The 19,164-nt window shown below is 38.3% G+C and overlaps 1 protein-coding gene across 3 annotated transcripts in view; it reads left to right on the top strand.

Moving 5' to 3' along the window:
- The window catches only part of sdt (stardust), a 134,195-nt gene that overhangs the window by 57,263 nt on the left and 57,768 nt on the right, over positions 1-19,164 (top strand). For 2 of the 3 annotated variants that reach the window (XM_070110094.1, XM_070110095.1), the window contains exon 5: positions 8,126-8,364. In XM_070110094.1, the coding sequence (XP_069966195.1) occupies positions 8,126-8,364 (239 nt within the window). Of the gene's footprint in view, positions 1-4,959; positions 6,268-8,125; positions 8,365-19,164 lie in introns of all 3 variants that reach the window. The other variant, XM_036359281.2, reaches the window with a different exon arrangement.

The following is a 19,164-nucleotide window of genomic DNA, read 5'->3' as shown; positions in this document are numbered from 1 at the left end:
GAAGCTCACAACTCCCGATGATTTACTTAGCAGTTAAAGCAGATTATTTGGGTATTTATGCGCTTTGAAACATAGTGACTGTTTTCTCTTTCCCGTATGGAGATGTGTGTCTGATCGGATGTTTGGTATGCTCTGGAATCCCCATAATGTTTGTAGTTGTTTCTGTACAAAGTACAACAACAAAACTCGGTGGAGAGTCCACATATGTTTGTTTACCTGAGCAGCACGAAAAGGGTTCGTGACACTTCTCCAACACGCCGTTAGTCTCGAAGCTCTAAGCTCAGCTCATAAAGAAGAGTCACTCAAATGCAATTACACTACTGCTTCTATTATACGAATTTAAACTTGGCTAACACAAACGTTTTTCGGAACTAAAGTAGACGCTAATAATTGGTTTATTGCAAATTAACAATTAAAACACATTGAACTTCGACCGACATTCACTCGCGACCCAGATCATTGAACTCCAAATTGTAATTTAAAATGTTGCGGCCGCTGAATAGCACAAAGAGGAGAATTGAAAATATTTAAACAATGCTTAAAAGCAATTATTATGAATGTAAAAAGCGCTAAAGCTCGACGTAATGAAGAAAAAGTAAAGCGAACAAAAAATTTACAGTTTTTGAGATAATTTTGTTAGCATAACTGTATATGTGCGCATTTCTAGCACAGCTTCGATATTGAGTCGAGAGAATCTCAGCAATGTAGTGTTGTATACTACTCTCCGACATGCTTAATTATCAGTGTTTTTGGCGCACCCAATGAAGTCCCACGTGGTATATGTTTAAGAGCTCTCTAAAAAACTTATAGCTAAGCCGACGTGTTTTGAAAGTTGGGCGAAAGTCTGAAGTTGGGTGGTGGATGGGTTCAGTATGCATCTTGAGTTGCCAATTCTGCTCTTTGTATACTCCATAGTGCATGAACTGCTCAAGTCGTTTTGAAAACGTCTCATTGAGCTTTGCGGATTCCATGGCGATTTCCGTTTGCCGTCGCGCTTGAAGTAAATTTTTGTGAGCTATTTGACAGCTTTTCGTAAATATACCGGGGCTTATGCGCACTAGTAGTGTAGATTATGTTTTCAAAGTTGCTCTTCTCAATATCGCCAATATATTTTTGCACCACAAAGCAAAAGTCGATTCGTTTCAATTAAAAACGCAGAGTGGCTTTGTGTAACAGTAAATAATCGTGTTCGTTTTTTTTAACAGCGCATATTGCACTGCCCACGAACTTTGCAAATTAATGGTGCAAATAAATTTGAAATTCAAAATAGCTCGAAACAATGAAAGCGGCCACAACAATGCTGACAGAAACAAAGAAAAAATCAAAAAACCAACAGAAAATAGAATTTCAATAGCTTTGCAGCAAGCCAGCCAGTTAGTTAGTCAGAGCCGACCAATGGTGCGGCAATTAGCGAACAACAACTGCGGCGGTCCCAGCGCTTAGCGTCAAGAATGGTATGAATGAGTCAGACAAAGCGCCACAGCTGACCAAATACCGCGTTTATTGACTGACTGCCTGGCTGTGCATTTGCTGATTGGTTCGGGTATGGCTTGACTGGCTTTGTCGCCGCATACGCCAAACATGTGGGCACTACACCATTGTTGCTACTGTCGTTGTGGTTGCTTTATTGGCGTGGCGTGACACGGCCTGCATTGCAATGCGCTACAAAGCGCGAACAACAGACAATATTAAAAATTCATAGATTTTATGACGCGGCCGAACAGCAAGTGAAAGTGATACGAAGCAATGCGCGTACAAGCTCTGCAGGAAACTTGGCTCGGCTGCAAGCAAGTGAACATATTCAGTGTGAAATTCAATTCTATGTGTTGTGGCTGCGTCTTTCTACACGCAAACCAATAACAATGTGGTGAAAAACGGCTTAGTTTAAAACTAACTACATTTATATATATTTTTAAAACACTGCCATAAGCCTTACAATTTTTTTTTGGTTCCTAAACCTCTCTTGAAAATAGGTCGCAAGTACACGACAATATTTATATGTATTTCGTTAGTTGAACTTTTTTCCGTTAAAAAGTGCTATTTATAACAGCTTCATAAGGGTAAATTTTTGGGTAAATCGAACTAGTTCAAGTAATTGCAAGCGAGAATCGTCGTCATATGTTAACGATAGTAGTGAAATATGTCGTATTTTCGCAAACATGTTCAGTTTTATGCAAAAATTGGTTTTTAATAATTTACGATATTATAAAAAATTACGATATTGCTAAAAAGTTGTGTTTTTACATGTTTTCGTGCTTTTTATATTGTATATATATATAAAGCACTCATTTTTACCTTTAACACTTACCTTATATATTTACGATATTCTAAAAAAATCTATTTTTAAATCAAAGTTTAGTTCAACAATTAGTATTTTTATGGCGTGTTTACATATTAAAGTCTTTATATAGCGCGCTTTTTAGTTTTTTTGGGTTAAAAAACGCATTTAATCACAACTTCTTTGGGTAAATTTTGTTGTAGTTCAAAAGTAACCAGTTGCGGTCTAGACCATTTTTCTAAAAAAATTTTTTTGGCAGTCTTTATATAGCGCTCCTTTTAATTTTTTTTTTGGTTAAAAAACGCATTTAATCACAACCTCTTTGGGTAAATATTGTTGTAGTTCAAAAGTAACCAGTTGCGGTCTAGACCATTTTTCTAAAAAAAAAGCATATTTCATGCCGGCATATTCATTCATCTTCTGTTAAGGCAATTCAAACTACGTTTTCTAGCGCATAGCATTGCAAATGTGTGCATTGCCTGCGTCTGCGTTTGACAGCTGTCAAAATGTTATTCAAGCAATTTGCTGAAGCCAATTTTTTGTAGCTTGTCGCCGCTTTTACTTTTACACTTTTCATGCTTATCAACACATATGTTGCTGCTGTTGTTGTAGTTATCATTTGTTGTTGTTGTTGTTGTAGTTATCATTTTTGTGCGTGTTGTTGCCATGTGTCACTCCTATTAATTATGAAAATCGCATACGCTGTCACAACAAATTTTCCATGCACAGCCACACTGTAGCTGACAACAAACGTACTTATAAATTGAAAAACAACAACAGCAACAGCATTGACAACATATTGGAGATAAGGGCACATGCATATGCGCTTGTGTGCGTTGGCATTTATACAACTTTTGTAATCCGCTTAAAATGTTTGACTTAGTGCGTGTGCTATTGCTAACATACATATGCACACGCACGCGCATACATATGTACATACAGCTGGTTTCTGTTGCTGGCCGCAGCTATGTTGCGTTTGCTAAGCTTGTTGTTGTAATAGCTGTCAGTAATTACTGTATGTCGACAATAACGGCTTAATTGTTTGGGCAAATTAAATTAATAACACGGAAATAAGCAATATACGCTTACATACATACATACACATACGTAGCTGAGCACACACACACACACACACAAGTGTCTCATAAAAAAATAGCTTACTTTGATCTCTGCTTTAAATTGTTTCGCAATAATTTTCGCATTTCTGCTGAGCATATTCTCGTTGCAATTTTTCTTCGCTGTTGCTGTTGTTGTTGCAGCTGAATCTCTGTCACTTGCAGCATATTGCCGTTGATTAAGTGCCATAAGCGCTGAGAATTTGTTACCCACTGTGGGTGTGTGTCAGCTATGCAAGCCGACATTTTTGCTTGGGGTCCAACCCATTTGCCGGCAGCGGCGCTGGCAGCTTGAACTGCACGGCATGTCTTTAACCCCATTCGGCTCCACTAGTCTCCACTTTGCGTTGGATTTGCATTTTTATCTCGTTTGTCTTTGGACGTGACTGCAAGTTTATGGTTGTTGCTGCCCGCCTTGGCTAGACGGTGGGCGTGGCGCGCGTTTTACATACATTTTACGGCGTTCAACGAGAAAATTACAACATTTTGTGGTAATGCTTATTACGGTGTGAGAGTTGTCTTAAATTTGCATGCATCATATATAGTTATGTGTGTAGTAACTTAAAAGGTTTCAGTCTTTCTCTGCCGGCCTGAAACTAATTTCACAGTCTCCTTCGAACCGTCTTTGAGTCTGTCTTTGAGCGCTCCCAACTTGCTATGTGAAGCTGAATTTTTGCAGTTACTGTGGACTCAAGAAGTCTTTACTACGATCCGCACAAACTCAATACTCCCACTTGCCTCAACTTATTCGAAAAACTTTGCGTTGAGACGCTCTATATTCGGTAGAGCTTTGTATCTATTGCGAACTGTTAGCATTTTGCAACGACGCAAAGAGGAAATGTAATACCACGTTATGGAATCTGGAGCTACAGCAGCTGGAACAACACTGGACACTAAGAGAGAGTGAAACTTATTGGTATATCTTGAGGTTTCTACCCGAAGCGGAATGATATCTTTTTATAGCCTGAACAGGGTATATCATTAAGTTTGCCACGATGTTTGTAACACCTCAAAGAAAACCTCAGAGACCCCATAAAGTATATATAATATATAAATCATCAGCGTGATGAACTAAGTCGCTCTAACCATGTACGTCCTCTGTCTGTATATCTACGAACTAGTCCTAGAAAGGCAATGAGGTAAACTCCGAAGAAATTGTTCAGATCGTTTCACTATAGCATATAGCTGCAATACAAATTGACCGCTCAAAGTCATCTAAGGATCTTTTGTATTTGAGAAGGGTTTCTTTTTTTTTAACATTTTCTGCTTCAATTAACAAAAATCTAAAGTTTTTTGTTTTTTATTTGTCGTCAATGCTTAACGTCGACCAAATTCATTTGATTTATGCAAATTCCATGAGCCAGACATTTCTACGCCATCAATTTGAGATGCAAATTGTGACGCCTGCACGCAAAATGAAGGCGCGCCGGCATTTTACCATAATTTCTGTTGCTTGAAATTAATCCCAATTCTTATTTTTCTTTCGACTTCAATATTAAATTCTCAGCTGTGGGCACATTTTACCATCTCCTTTATACTGACTCTCCTTCTTTTGCTTCCTTTCAGCTGCAACAGACCAAAGGCGGGTCGCAATCAACACAGAAACAAGATCTGAGCTTCCTTAACGAGGCCTCGCCCATTTACGTCACCTCGTTCACCAGCACACAGATCACGTGCAGCAGCTCCACCGTCACCACCGCCACCGCCGCAACTGCCGGTCTCATTACCTCGTCGACGATTGCGCCAACCGCCTTGGCGACAGCGACGGGCATCACCACAACCTCGGCTATTGTGCATGCGTCGGCGCCACAGAGCTCTACAGGCGCCGCCGATCGTAATGCCAACCAGACATCGGCAGCAATTGTGAGCGCCACAGCAGCAGCGGCAGCGGCCGCAGCAGCAGCAACGAAACTAGCCAATCACAGCGGCAGCAGCAAAGTCTACCAGCAACAGCAGCTACCACAGCAGCAGCCGTCAGCGACAAAGCCAGTAATCGCAGGTAAAGCTCAACAACAACCACCACCGCCACTCACGTTGCAGTTCCAGCAGCAGCAGGCCGCACAGGTAGCGCAGTTAGCGCAACTGCAGAATCTGCAGACGCCAACCATTGCGAGCAGCTTGCAGCATTTGGCCGTCGCTGAGGAGGAGGACGACGACGACGATCTAATCGGCGTTGCCGGCAACTACTGTAGCATTAATTTTATAAAATACAACAACAAACACGCACAATTGCCACCAGCCACATCGGCGGTGGTACTGCCCGCGGCAGCAGCCAGCCAGTTTCAAAGACAACAGCTGCAACAGTTGCAGCAGCAACAGCAACAGCTTCGGCAAACGAAATCGCACCCGCACATCCCGCCCCCACTGCAGATCCCCAGCACAATACTTGTCGATGCACAAACCTCCACCTCACCGCTGGCCGCGACCGCTGTGGGTCATCTAAAGGCACCGCTGGCAGCGGCGACTGCGAAATCAACGACAGCAACCGCAGCCACAACAGCTGCCACCGTTGCCACAGCAGCAGCAGCTGCTGGCTCCACCACCCCCACAACCGAGTACTCAACAGCCATATCCAGCAGCCATCTGCAGCAGGCGTTTGCCTCGGCGGCCGCAGCGGACCAGCAGCAAAAGCTGCAACAGCAACAACAGTTGTATAACAACAACAACGTAACAGCAGCAACTTTAGGCGCAGCCGCTGTATTGAGCAACAACAATAATAAAGCGGTGCCTGGTGTCATTGTGGAACAGCCCACAGCTGGCGGTGGCGCGGGAGTGAGCGCGGCTGCGGCTGGGGGCAGCGGGCCGTACGGTAGTAATATTAGTAGTAATTGTGATTTATTAATATCGAATAATATACAACCACCGAGACGAGAGGTGAGTGATGCGGAGAAGGCGTATGTTGGCGTTGATGTGTCACAGATTGTTGCATGCTTTGTTGTTGTTGCTATGTTTACGTTACGCCGATTTTGAGTTATTGAACTTGCGTTTGTTATAGCTTTACAGCGTTTGCGGCGAACTTTTCCATTTTTGTGTTCGGAAATCGTGTTTATGATCGTTTTATGGAATATATATATTTATTGAATATTTTTACTTTCTAATACCGCAATTTCGATTTATAGTTTTGTGAACAGCAGAACATAAGAAATTTTATTGTAGAGTTTTGTGTCTATTTTATGATATTACTTTATTTGCGATGTTAGAAAAATATCAAACAAAAGTTAAATGCGTGTTCCGGCTCGTAAACAGTTTAATTGCAAGCAAAAAAATTAAAATTTTTTTACGATATTAGACAAATGTGCTATGTTTTTGAAAAGGCAAGCTAGAAATGCTTAATTTAGCCCTAAAAGTTTGTGTTTAATCATTTACGATATTACAAAAAATTACGATATTATTGAAAAGCTGTTTTTCATATTTATTTTCGTAATTTTTATCCTAACTTTCGTATTAAATAAGTATTACCTATTGTTTTTACATTTAAACGCTTACGATATATACTTACGATATTACGCAAAAATTTATGTACGCGCGTTTTAGCAAAGTTTAGTAGCATAATTACTATTTTTATAACGTTTTGTGTACTGTTTGATATTTTTTTGAACGAGTAATTTCCTTCTTCAATTAACTAACTAGTGTTACCAACTAGTATTAAATTTGTAAAACCGCATTTGGCACTTGTGTGCATATAAAATTTATGTAGATTCATTTCTACACTGTTATAATGTACTTCGTATGTTGTGCAATTAATGAATTACGATATCACCTTGGCTGTATGGAAGCGCACAAAGCCATTCACCATGCCGCCAACAGAATTTTAAACACTTATAACAAGCAATTACGCTTTAATGTCTGTCACAGCGCATTCCTTTGCTGTATTGGAATTTCTAATTAAAGTAAATAAATCCATAGTAATGCGATTAACACTGACATGCAAGTAATCGACATATCGATTGAGCTGCCAAAAAGTTGTGAAAAGTAGCAGAGAATGCTGCACGTCACCCTTGCCACATCGCCAAGTACTTGCTGATTAATTAGCTGTGCTGGGTGGCAGCTGGCGTGTGTTTGTGGGGCGGAGGATGGTTTGTCGGAGTTTATGAAGGGTTGCGCTGTGCGTCTGACAGCTCTGCTTTTATTGGCATGATTGGAATTATGTGAAATCATCTTTGAAGGGTGCTAAGTTCATGCGATGTTTGACGACAAATAACTGTCACAAGTGGCTTATGAAACTTGAAGCAGCAGCGCTAGTGGGGAGTGCAGAAGTGCAGAAGAACTGAGTTAAAAGGGGTCAATTTGAGTTCAGCGCTGAGTTAAGTGTGGCAATGGACTTGAATTTTTACGATAATTGAAGTTAGCGCATGAACTTTGATTGAAAGTGTTTTAATTATGAAAATTATTTAAGTTTTGTGGTGCTTTTTAATTTTCGCCGCATTTTAAGGTATACTTTAACTAACTTAAGTTGAATTAATTATAAAAAATATGTAAAAATATGCCTTTGTGTTTATGGTTGTGATTCAAAAGTAATTTGAAAATGTTAAAACACTTCGCTCGTTAGAGAGGCACTGTGCGTTTGCAATTTAAACTTTTAATTTACTTAATTAATGCATTTATTCATATATTTTTTACTTTATGGAATTCTAGATTCTGTGAAACATTTTAGTTTTCCTAGAAGTTCATAAATTGTTTACATATACTCATACCTCCGCTCTCTCTCTCGCTCTCTCTGTCTCTCTTGCAGTTACTAACTACACTTAACGAAGATGGCAGACACTTTGATGGCGATGCGGCAAATAGCAACAACTTCAACAAACAAAGTGCCAGCGGCAGCAGTAATAGCAACGATTTGCTAAATATTACAACAAATTTATACGATAATAAACAAATACAACAGTTAAGAAGTAATAGTCCCAATAGTAGCATATCAAAAGGAAGAACTGAACTTTTATTAGGAGATCAAAGTTTAAGGCAGGAAATACGGTGAGTACAAAATTGGTTTTAATAAAATTAAATATTGAAATTTATATTCCAAAGTTTTTTTTTTTTAAATTTGAAATACAAATCTTAATCTGAACCACTGCTCTACTTAGCGCTGAAAAGCTGAAATTGCTTTGTAACATACTCTTTACTACTTCCGCTCTACTTATGAACCGAACAACCCTACAGTTATTTTCTTCGTTGCTATAACAATCTCAAAATTAACTCTCGCCGTATAAATTTTAACTCAAATATACCTTCATCGGCTTTTCTGCGAAGTTGAGCGGTTGCAATTACAGTTATGTCTGCTTGATTTTTAGCCAATCGTGAATTGTTCGAAAAATACTTCGGAGTACGCGCAACAATTCCGAAACTACTGTTTCAGAGTCAAACATTCGAATACCCAAACCTTCGGTAATATCATAGTTGATCTCTATGTAAACTTCCTTTTGCAACTTCCTTACTATTTTCTTCGCAAAAAATATTTTAGTTGCTCGGTTTCTAAGTTTAATAGACTCGATAGGAAGGACTCGTTAGAAAACGTTCCTGAAATTTTTTTTATATATAATATATACCCTCAATTCGTGTGGTTTAAGCTCAGTCACGCTTTAGTCACAGTGTTTTTGTTAAACTTAAAAAGAGATAAGCCCCTTGTAGTACAAGCTCCGAGCAAACATGGTGATTCGACTAGTTAACTCTACACCAACAAACTGGAAAAAAGTCTGAGTGTGATGCTCTGTTGGGAATCTAGAGAATGCAGCCATGAAAATTTTGTTCTCTGAAGCAGACTTGTCTTGGCTTCTAAAAAAAGTCTACTGTCTTCTATAGTGATTGCTAAGCTGTAGCAGCCTTTATATTGTGCAGAAATCAAAACTCTTTCAATTTGCTACTTTTGCTACTCTGCTAGGGCGCCATTTGCCGAAGCTCAAATTGCACAAAAAATTGTCACATCATTAGCGATACTATTTGGCTTGGTCTATGTGGTCTTAGTCACTTGTTTTGGGCCGTTTTTGACCGCATTAACCCTTAGGTGACGTGAGCGGTGCTCATTACTCTAGACGATTCTTAAACCGATTAAAAAATGTGTATACTTACGTAAACTGTGAATTGTGGGCAGTAAAATGAAAAAATGTGCTACACACATGCGTCGCTTCAAAAATTCTAGCATAAAAAGTTGATGAGGAGAAAATAAAACCAAAAAAAAAAAATCAAAATAAAATTGGGAAATATAATTAATTTTTTGTGCCTGGCATTGCTGCTGTCCATGTCAAATTGTTCGTTCTCGGCCTATGCAGGCAGCTGTTCCGCCATGATATTCACAGCTTCCGGCTTATTATTAGCCTCACATGACCAAGCTATTAAGCAAAATTAGCTTTTTTGCCAATTTAAATTGGCGAATGTCGTCGTTCCAATAAATCAGTGCGCCGAAAGTGGTGAAAAAATCTAAAAACAAATTAACAACAACAACAATTAATAGAACATGTGTTTACTTGTCGCCAATCGATTACCCTTGTTTTCTGGCTTTAAATTGTATTTTATAATTTAACTTTTCGCGTCACTGACTTTATGTGTTTTGAGCGTTTTTCATGCTGCTACGCTTAATTAAGCTGAAATAAATGCGCGCCGGAGGCGTTTGTTCAGCGGTTGGTGTGCCTATATGTTAATTAATAATTTTTTTACATATCGGTGTTAAGTTTTAAAGCATGACAAAAAATAATTGTAAACAAAAAATGTTTTAAAAAACTGCGTATATATTTTTTTAACAAATTTGTATGAAATATTAGTCTATAACACTGGTCGACATGATTTTTGGGTCCGACTTCTGCATGTCGGCAAAGTTCAGTTTCTCCTACACCAAAAATAGGACAAAAAAGCTTGCTTTCATAAAAATTTTTTCGTATTTCTTTTATGTTCGTTTGGGCAAGTCGGGCCCATTCGTAACAGGCAAAAGCAAACTTTAATAGCTTAAAATAAAAATTCCAGCGTTTTTCAATGTCTAGAATCAGAATTTGAGCATGAAAATAGAAAAACAATTTTTTTTTTGTTGACCAGTGTAATATACCCATTTTAATTTATGCAATTATTTGGTGCTTACATGTAAATGGTAGTTGAAAGTTAATTTAAAAGATTGTTTTAAGCAAAAAAAAAAGGTTTTTTGCGGAAAAAAGGTTTTTAAGGGAAAACAGATTTTTTTTTTAACTTTTTTTAAGGAAAAAAATTTTAATTGTAAGCATGAAAACAGAAACCCAATAAAATTTTTTATTGACCAATAAAATAAATTATTTTCCATTTATAAAATTATTAGGTAGCAATATGTATATGGCAGCTGAAATTTAATTTATATATAAATTTATAAAATTTTTTTATGCAAATAAAAAAGCCTTTGTTTCAAGGAAAAAAAGTTTTTTTGCAAGAAAATACTTCAACTTAAAAAAAATTTTTTTTGGTTGACCGGTGTAAGATACAATTATTAATTAATGAAATTATGGCAGCTGAAAGTTAAATTTATAAGTTTTTTTTAAACAAAAAAAATTTTTTCAAGCAAAATAAGTTTAAAAAAAATAGTTTTTTTTAAGCTAAGTCTCATAAATAAACTCAGCTCAACTTCTCGTTACAATTTTTTAAATTTATTTTCTGCTCTCATTTTGTTCAGTGTACTTTAATTAATATTTGCGTCTCGTTGAAAACGTTCAAAACATAATTATTGCATACCTTTAGGCGCTTACTGTGTTGTAGTGGGCTTCGCAGTGTGCTGTTGATTGAAGATCAAGAGCGATCTTCAAATTGAACATTTTCTTATATTCATAGGTCTGAAAAAAATATAAAAAAATTTTATTGCTTATTTTAAAATTTTAATAAATCAAGTTTCATTAAAAAAATTAATTAGATATTTTTGTAGTTTTTTTTTAAATTTTAATAGATTTATTTTCATTGAAAAACTATTAAAAAATTTTGTCACTTTCATTTTGTCACAGAGCTGTTAGCAGTAAAGAACATGTATAACTTTCCGAACTCAGAAAAGCGAAGTACTATATGCTATACTTAGGCCGAAGCTTTATTGTTGTATTTTTCAGTTTTCGGCAGAGTGTTGCCTTTGCATCCTTTGAAAAATTCTTTGGTATCCTTGAGCTTTCTATTGTTCCTTCATATCAAAACTATTTACCAGCTTGTCAAACTTTTATTATTATGAGATGCGCTAAACTTATTTTTACATATATTTTTTTATAAATTATTAAAAAAAAAATTTTTTTCAATATTTAGCTACCGTTTTGCAATCAATTAAATTAATTTAAATTTTGTTGCTGCCGCACGCTTGAGAATTCAATTTCTGCTTCAGCAAATGTGCGCAACGCAAATAAATCTCGGCCTTTTGGCCATTTGCCACAAATTTATGTAAATTTATTTTTCTCAAATACTTGCCTCCTACACATGCCAACTTTTTATGTACATGTATATATGTGAGAGATATATTTCTGCACACTACAAAACCAGAAAATTTGCGCGTTTGTCACAGGACGATTGCAAAGCAACTAAGCACTAACATAGTGCCACATATTACACACATACTCACACCTGCATATAATTGTTTATACTGTATGCGCTTAAACCGGGAAGTGGTGCTGCTTGAAACCGCCCAAAAGTATTGCGCAGTCTTTCCTCCATGTTGGCTCACGTGTGTATGTGCGTGGAGAAGATAATTGTGGTTAGCTGCCACAAAATTTCCGTTGTGGCAAGTGGCACTTCAAACAATTACTTGCTGCGCAATTGCGCTTGTGCGCGTATGGCTGTATGCGGGCTCAAAGAACATATATGTGCTTGAAACACGCATTTATGAATACTCGTATAAACAGTTATTAAATTTATTAACGGTAAATTAGTATTATGCAGCAATATAACTTCGAAATTTTCGGTATTGCAGCTTTGCTGAGCTCTCCTTCGCTTTAGCTTCTCACTTCAGCAGTGATATTATATTAAATTTAAGGCTATGTAGTACCGAGTTCTAACGAACGCCAGCCATTCAGTAGCTAAGTTTATATGAGGTAGAAACTTTCGGCGTTTCGTGCTCCAAATATTGCTTCGTACAAGTTTTAGGTACTTTCCTTTGCTTAATTTAATTCGAAAGCTCACTACACCTTCATATAAAAAAGTTATTTAGAAAAAAATATTTCTCAAAAATAACTAGAAACTTCTTTAATGCCTATTCCTGGCTGAGACGTCTTACAACTACCTTACATCTAAGCATTTATGCCTCGAATAATAAGTGGAATTACTTACGCCACAACACAAACGAAGCTAGCGACGTTCTTACTAAATTACTTTGCACTTGTTGTTGTCCCGCATTGTTGCGGTCGCCTGCGGTCGGCTGTTATTTATGCGTATTTGAGTATTCCATTCCATTCCATTTCATTTCATTTCATTTCACTCCACGCCACTTCATTGCTGTTGGCCAATCGATATTTCATGCCGCGCGCATCTCCAACACCGCTCTGCCCTATAGCGGTAACTGCAATCGCATACAGCGCCTTGGCATATATGCCGCCTGCTCGTGCGTTCACTGCCTGCTCGTCATCCTTTCGGCCACTTTACAATTTATAATTTATTTGCATGTTTACGCACGCGTGTATGTGTGTGTGTCCTTGTGTTTATATGCGTGGGTGTGCATGTGTGCGTGTCTGCAAGTGATACTTTGTTGTTTTTATCATTGCTGTGGCGCAGAGTGGCATTGTTGTTGTTGTTATTTTTGCTCTTAAAATTATTTGCACATTAAATACAGTTGGCGCGCCACCTGCAGCCGGTAGTTGTAACGTGGCAAGCTAGCAGCGCCATGCATATACATATATACATTTTATTGTTTTTGTTTTTGTTGTTGCTTTCGCTTTGGCTCCATTGTGTTGTCGCTTGCTTGCATCCTTTGGCGTAAGTTTTTGTTATTGCTTTCATTATTTATATGCTTTTTAATCGTTGACGGCGCGCGCTGCTCTCTGCCTCTCTCCCAGCCACTTGCTCGGCCTTCACTTTCCTCCTCAGCACGCCATTTATTGCCCGCACCGACCGTCGCGCTGCCATTTCCGCTTGCAATTCGCTCATATTTATTGCTGTTTTATGATTATGGCCCGCCAGCGTTGCCAGATTATGCGTGGCGTCCAACTGCAACTGTGTGGCAATCAATTTTTTATAATGCAACAATGCGCCGCCTGCAATTTTGTGTGTAATTAAAGTTGCTGCGTTTATTTATTTATTGTTGTTGTTGTTTTTTAATCGACGCGCAGCGCAGTTATTATTATTATTATTGTTATTATTACGGTTATTGACGCGCCACGCTTTTGTGCCACAGTTTTATCTTTCGCGCATATTTTGTTTTGCGCTTCTGCTTCATGGCAATGTTCTTGTTTTTGTTGTTGTTTATTAATATTTAAATTTTTTGCATGCAACGTCGAAGTTTGAATTGCACTCAAACAGTTTTGCTGCTTTACTCTTACAACTGGCTGTTGTTGCACTTGCTGTTATTGTTGCAGTAAATTGAATGAGGAAGTCTGTTTGTTTTTGCAATTTTGTTGTTGTTTCCACTTTATGGGTAATTCGAGTATTTGCAATAAATTTTATCGTTCGCGCTAAAATCAATGAAATTATGTGGATTGGAGGCGTTTTGAGCAGCGGTTGAGCTGTTGAGCGAGTGCGCCTAGTTTCGGGCTGAGGGACCAAGTGTAGACAGCCGCCGCGATTAACTGTCGAACTAAAAACATATTTGTTGGTTTGTGTATAAGTGTGCATAAAATAGTAAAATAGAGTTATTAAAAGCCTCCTAACGCGCCTTATGCCGATTTATATAACTTTTGAGCGCTTATAACGGTTTTTTTTGCAATTTTTGGAAGACAATTTTTTGAATTTTTACTTTACTCGATAAACTAAATATTTTTTTAGAACCCCTTAGTCGGCGTGTACACACTTTCCACCGTGACTTGGAACCTCACTCGATTTTGTGATCACTTTTGCCATAGTTTAATAAGAGTCCAGTTTAAATGGATATAATACAAAGCCAGTAAGCCGAATATTTTTATAAAATTAGTTCGAAATCCAATTTTGGGCGTGCTCTCCCTCGATTTTGAGCTTTCTGATTCAGTATAAGCTTTAAAGCTCTCTGTCGGGAGCTTTCAGCAACAGTAGCGAGTTTTTGTTCGCTGTTTTCCGACTTTGCGTATTATACTGTTATTAATTTTGTTATGTTTGCTGTTTAATTCCTATTCGCCATTGCTTTCAATCAGTATTTGAGGCCTGAATTTATCCTGTTTTTTAATTTACGGCAGCGTTAAAACTGTTTTAATTGCACACTCTCACACGCTCTCCCTTTCTCTGTACTCCAACACCATTTCCAAGTATCATATTCATCCTTCACTCTGATTTTCTGATTTCTGCGTAACCGCCAGCAACAACCTGTCTTTCAACCTTGCAATCCGCCAGCCAGCCTGTTAGCCGACAGCGCGTCACAGCAGCTGTCGGGTTCGCTTGGCTCTGCGTTGTTCGTTATGCGCTGTGTGTAATTGGATCGGATCATTTTCTTTCGCACTTATCAGGTGTGGTTAATCTGGACTCTGTGACTGTGGCAAATAAATAATTTTTGGCTTCTTCTGCCTGTCTTTCTCCGTAATGGTACTTTCTTCATTCACGCCTGAGTAGCTACGGCTATACGTACGTCCATCTTTCCGCTTCAATGGCTAGTGACGACTTCATTCGATTGGCTTTCATATTTACGACGCACTTAATTAGTCGACTCTGCTTCTGAGAATAATGATTTATTGCACAAAATTTAATTAATTTTTGATTAATTTTTGACTATAAGTACTCGTCAATTACTAAATATTTTTACGCTGTAATTTTTTTGAATTTTAAAGAGTTGAAAGAGAGTCGATACCTATCTCAAACTCGGTTCGACGAGCGCCTTCAACGAAAGAACTAACTGACAGGTTAGTTTAAGGAGGTCATTTAACTAAATAAGTAGACGGTTGTTGGACCGACCACTGACTCGGTTTAGGCCTGTGACTTTACTGTGCTTGACTATATTACAGCTACATATCCGTATAGGTCCACTGTCGCTTATGGAAAGAACTATTTATATGGGAAGCTGTATGCAATCCACCATTTCCGGATGTTTGGGAATCAAATTCGAACCTACAAAGTATAAGTAAGAGAGGGGTCAACAAGCTATATAACATTATTAAAGTCTTTAGACCTTTAAGGTATCTTTTTCTTCAAGCAAACAAGCCTACACAATTCAAGCTCGTAGTCTCGGTACTGAGCTGATCCTAGAACTTCCTTTAGCCAGTTTCTTAGACCAGCCTTTGTCGAAAGCAACTTAAGGCGCTTGTCTCTAGCAATTTGTTTAAGAGCCACACATAGTCAATTGAAGTTCGGGAGCTATATGAAAATGTAGCTTGAAGCTCAAATTCCACATCGAAAGCTACACTATAGATGGCGCTGCTGTAGCCGTCTCCCAAACCAACACATACACTCAACTCACATCGCGGGTCAAATATTTATGTAATTTGCACACATTCCTCGGCTTTAACGGTTGCTCACTATTTTTTCGAAAATTACAGTTACTGCTGCGAAAATAATTAATATTGTCTCACCGCAAAGTCGGTGTATATGTAAGAATGTGTGTGTTGGCGCTTGATTAGCTGCCAACTTGGCTGTGCTGGCGCATGCGTTTGGCCGCTGAAATCAGCGGCGCTCGTGACTCGCAACAAGTCAGCCAGGCCGAGCAATGGTCAGCGCAGACCAATGATGACCGCATAAAAAATTAATAAACAATGCACTTACGCGCGCACACAAGCGTAGCAATTGTGTGTATACGCACCCAACTGTCCGCGCCAGTGCAATAAACTCGAGTTGACGCCGCGTAGTGGCAAGCAACACCGCAATTCGCAGTCATTGCAACGGTTTTGTTGTTGTTGCGTCTTACTTTGCTACGTCATCTTCTACGTGCGCCACTTGCATTGCAAACAGTCGGTGGCCGCGCAAAGAAATGGCAAAAGTTGGCAACAGCAGTGCATGCCACCAGCAGCAGCAGCAACAGCAGTGCATGCCACCAGCAGCAGCAGCAACAACAATACAATAACAGTGACAGCAAAATAATTCACGAAAATGGTAATAAACATGACTGCCACAAATGCTGACATATGGCGACAGCTATGCGCGCAGTAAAAAATTACAATAATAATAACAACAACGACAGTGGCAACAGCAGCAGCGGCGACATGCAACAAATAACGCTCTCACGGGAGCGTCAACAAATTTGAGGGCTTCGCGCGCGCACAGCTACTATGTTGCAGGCAACAACAGAAACAATTCGATGTTGTTGTTGTTGATGCAGTTGCAACAGTTGTTTTGCTTTTCGGGAATTTTGCGTATTTTTGCTTTGTGCTGCCGTGCCGTGTTGCATTTCAACTGTTTGCTTGCGTTGTTGTTGTGCTGGCCGCATAGCGCTGTCAATGCAACTGTCACTTTGACAGTTAGCGTTCTGCGCTCGAAATTGAAAATACGCGTCACACTACGCATGCTGTGACACCGCCGAGCATTTACGATATGTGTCTGTATGTGTGTATGTGAGCATAGCGTATACATAAGCGTAAGCAAAAGCGCTCAATTTATTTAAAGGGGGTTCCGTTTGGTGGCATTTCTCTAGCAGTGGCAACTCATTCTCGCGCACTTCTTTAATTTATCCCGCTGTGTGTTCCAAATGCCTACGTCTATGTTGTCATTGTTTTTGTAGCGTTGCGGATGGCCGCTTGTTGACTCGCGCGCAAAGGCTTTGGCGAGGAACGTAAAGCAGTCGGCGTTTTAATTGAAAATCTGTTGACGCAGCAAACTTTTCCGAGCAGCAACAGCAACAAAACCCGGCAGCTAAGCGTCAACAACAGTAAAAGTAAATAAACAACAACAACACGATCATCGCCATTTATTGACAACAGCTTGACGTCAACGCGTAAGCTATCAAATCACAACGCGCCAACAGTTAGCTGAAAGCGCGAAAAACAACAACGCGCAACAAATAATACTAGAATTGTGCTATAAGCAGTAGTGCCATATAGCAACTACAACAACGCCAACAAACAGCGATTGCACATTGTTACACAAGCTGTCGCCGCAAATGTTGTTACAAATGTTTTACGCTGCCATATTAGCTGCTGAACAAGGGCATGCGTGATAGCTAGTCAGAAGCGACAGCAACAACAAAAGCAAGCTATTTTACGGCAGAAGTGCCAATAACCGCCAGCACGAGCAAGCGTATGTCAGTCAGACGCACAAACAGGCACTTTTGGACTTTGTCAGTAGTCCGATTTTGCGCGTCGCGCCTGTTGCTTGGCTTGCTTGGCCGCGTAAGGCGTGTTGTATGCTTGAAGTGCATAGATATTGCAACAACAAGTTGAGCAGATATTCAGCCGCACAAAAATATAACCAACTATTGGCTGTCAGCTTCAATTTTGCTAGTTCGGCTAATTACGCTTGGTTAATTTAGTTTTTTCGGCCAATTAAATTGACGAATCAAATGCAAGAAATTGGCAATTTTTATATTGTAATTTATCATGCTTTCAATATAAAAAACAACAAAATAAATTTTTGGGACACACAATAAATTTGATGAGCAACATATTCATAGCACTGTATGAGATGCATTCCATTTTTAAATGAATATTGCTAAACAAAAATTTTTGGGACATACAAAAAATTGCATAAAAACCGTATTCAACTTACTTCAAAATATGCATTAAGTTTTCGAGTGCATACTGCTTAGCATAAATTTTTGGGACACTTTCAAGGTTTTGGGACACATAAAATTTTTATAAATTATAAAAATATATGATTGATATTATGTATGATAGAGATTTTAAGCAAACTTGCCACGTTTTGTAGTAGACTCACAACTTTTTGAAAAGAGTAAAGTCTGTCAAATGCGGAACAACCTTCCTATATGTATGCATATATCTACTATGTAAATTTTAAACACTTAGCATAGAGTTATGGGAACACAGTTTGAGACTATAATTACGAGCTGACACTGTACTCAATTTGCACACAATTTTTCCATTCTTAAGTTATTGAAAAAAAAATATGAGTAAAACTGGGTATTAATGAAGAATCTTTTTAAATATTTCTGATATTGATTTGTTTGAATTTTGGGACACTTTTCAAAACAGTTTAAATCATAAAAAAGTAAACATGCTACTAAAATATTATAGACCTAATAAAATTACGCATGCATGCATATTGGGACAAAGCAAAAAATTTTGGGACAACTCAAAAATGCTAACATTTTTTTATATAATATTACAAAAGACTATAAGCTCATTAAAAATGTCTTCTACTTGTTTTGGAACATACTAAAGACTTTTTGGGACACTTCAAAATAATAAGAAAATATGTCGTTTTTCCATTTTTTCTTATTTATAACCTACAAATTTTACCCTCAGGCTAAGCAGAAAAAAAATTTTTTTTCACCCCACCCTAATATGTATACCCCAAAACAAGCGCATAACCGTACGAAAAAACAAAATATTATTTGTGCAGACTTTGGTTTTGTTTTTGCGGTTGCAACTAACTGTAGTACACGGACTGTTTGTGTGCGCCGCTCTTTGTTATTCTTGCGCTGTGTTTTCGCTTTTTTATTATTACTTTAAGGGTACCACTTTATATAAGTATGTGTGGACATGCGTGATTATACGTTGCATTTCATGAGAATGCCTGCAAGCGAAGGCAAGCACAGCAAACTGTGGTCATGCAAGTCACAAACCACAAAAACAACAA

The sequence above is a fragment of the Bactrocera oleae genome, chromosome 5 (assembly GCF_042242935.1).
Source record: "Bactrocera oleae isolate idBacOlea1 chromosome 5, idBacOlea1, whole genome shotgun sequence".
Lineage (NCBI taxonomy): Eukaryota > Metazoa > Arthropoda > Insecta > Diptera > Tephritidae > Bactrocera > Bactrocera oleae.
Note: the sequence above shows the minus strand (reverse complement) of the source record. Positions and strands in the feature narration are given on the sequence as shown.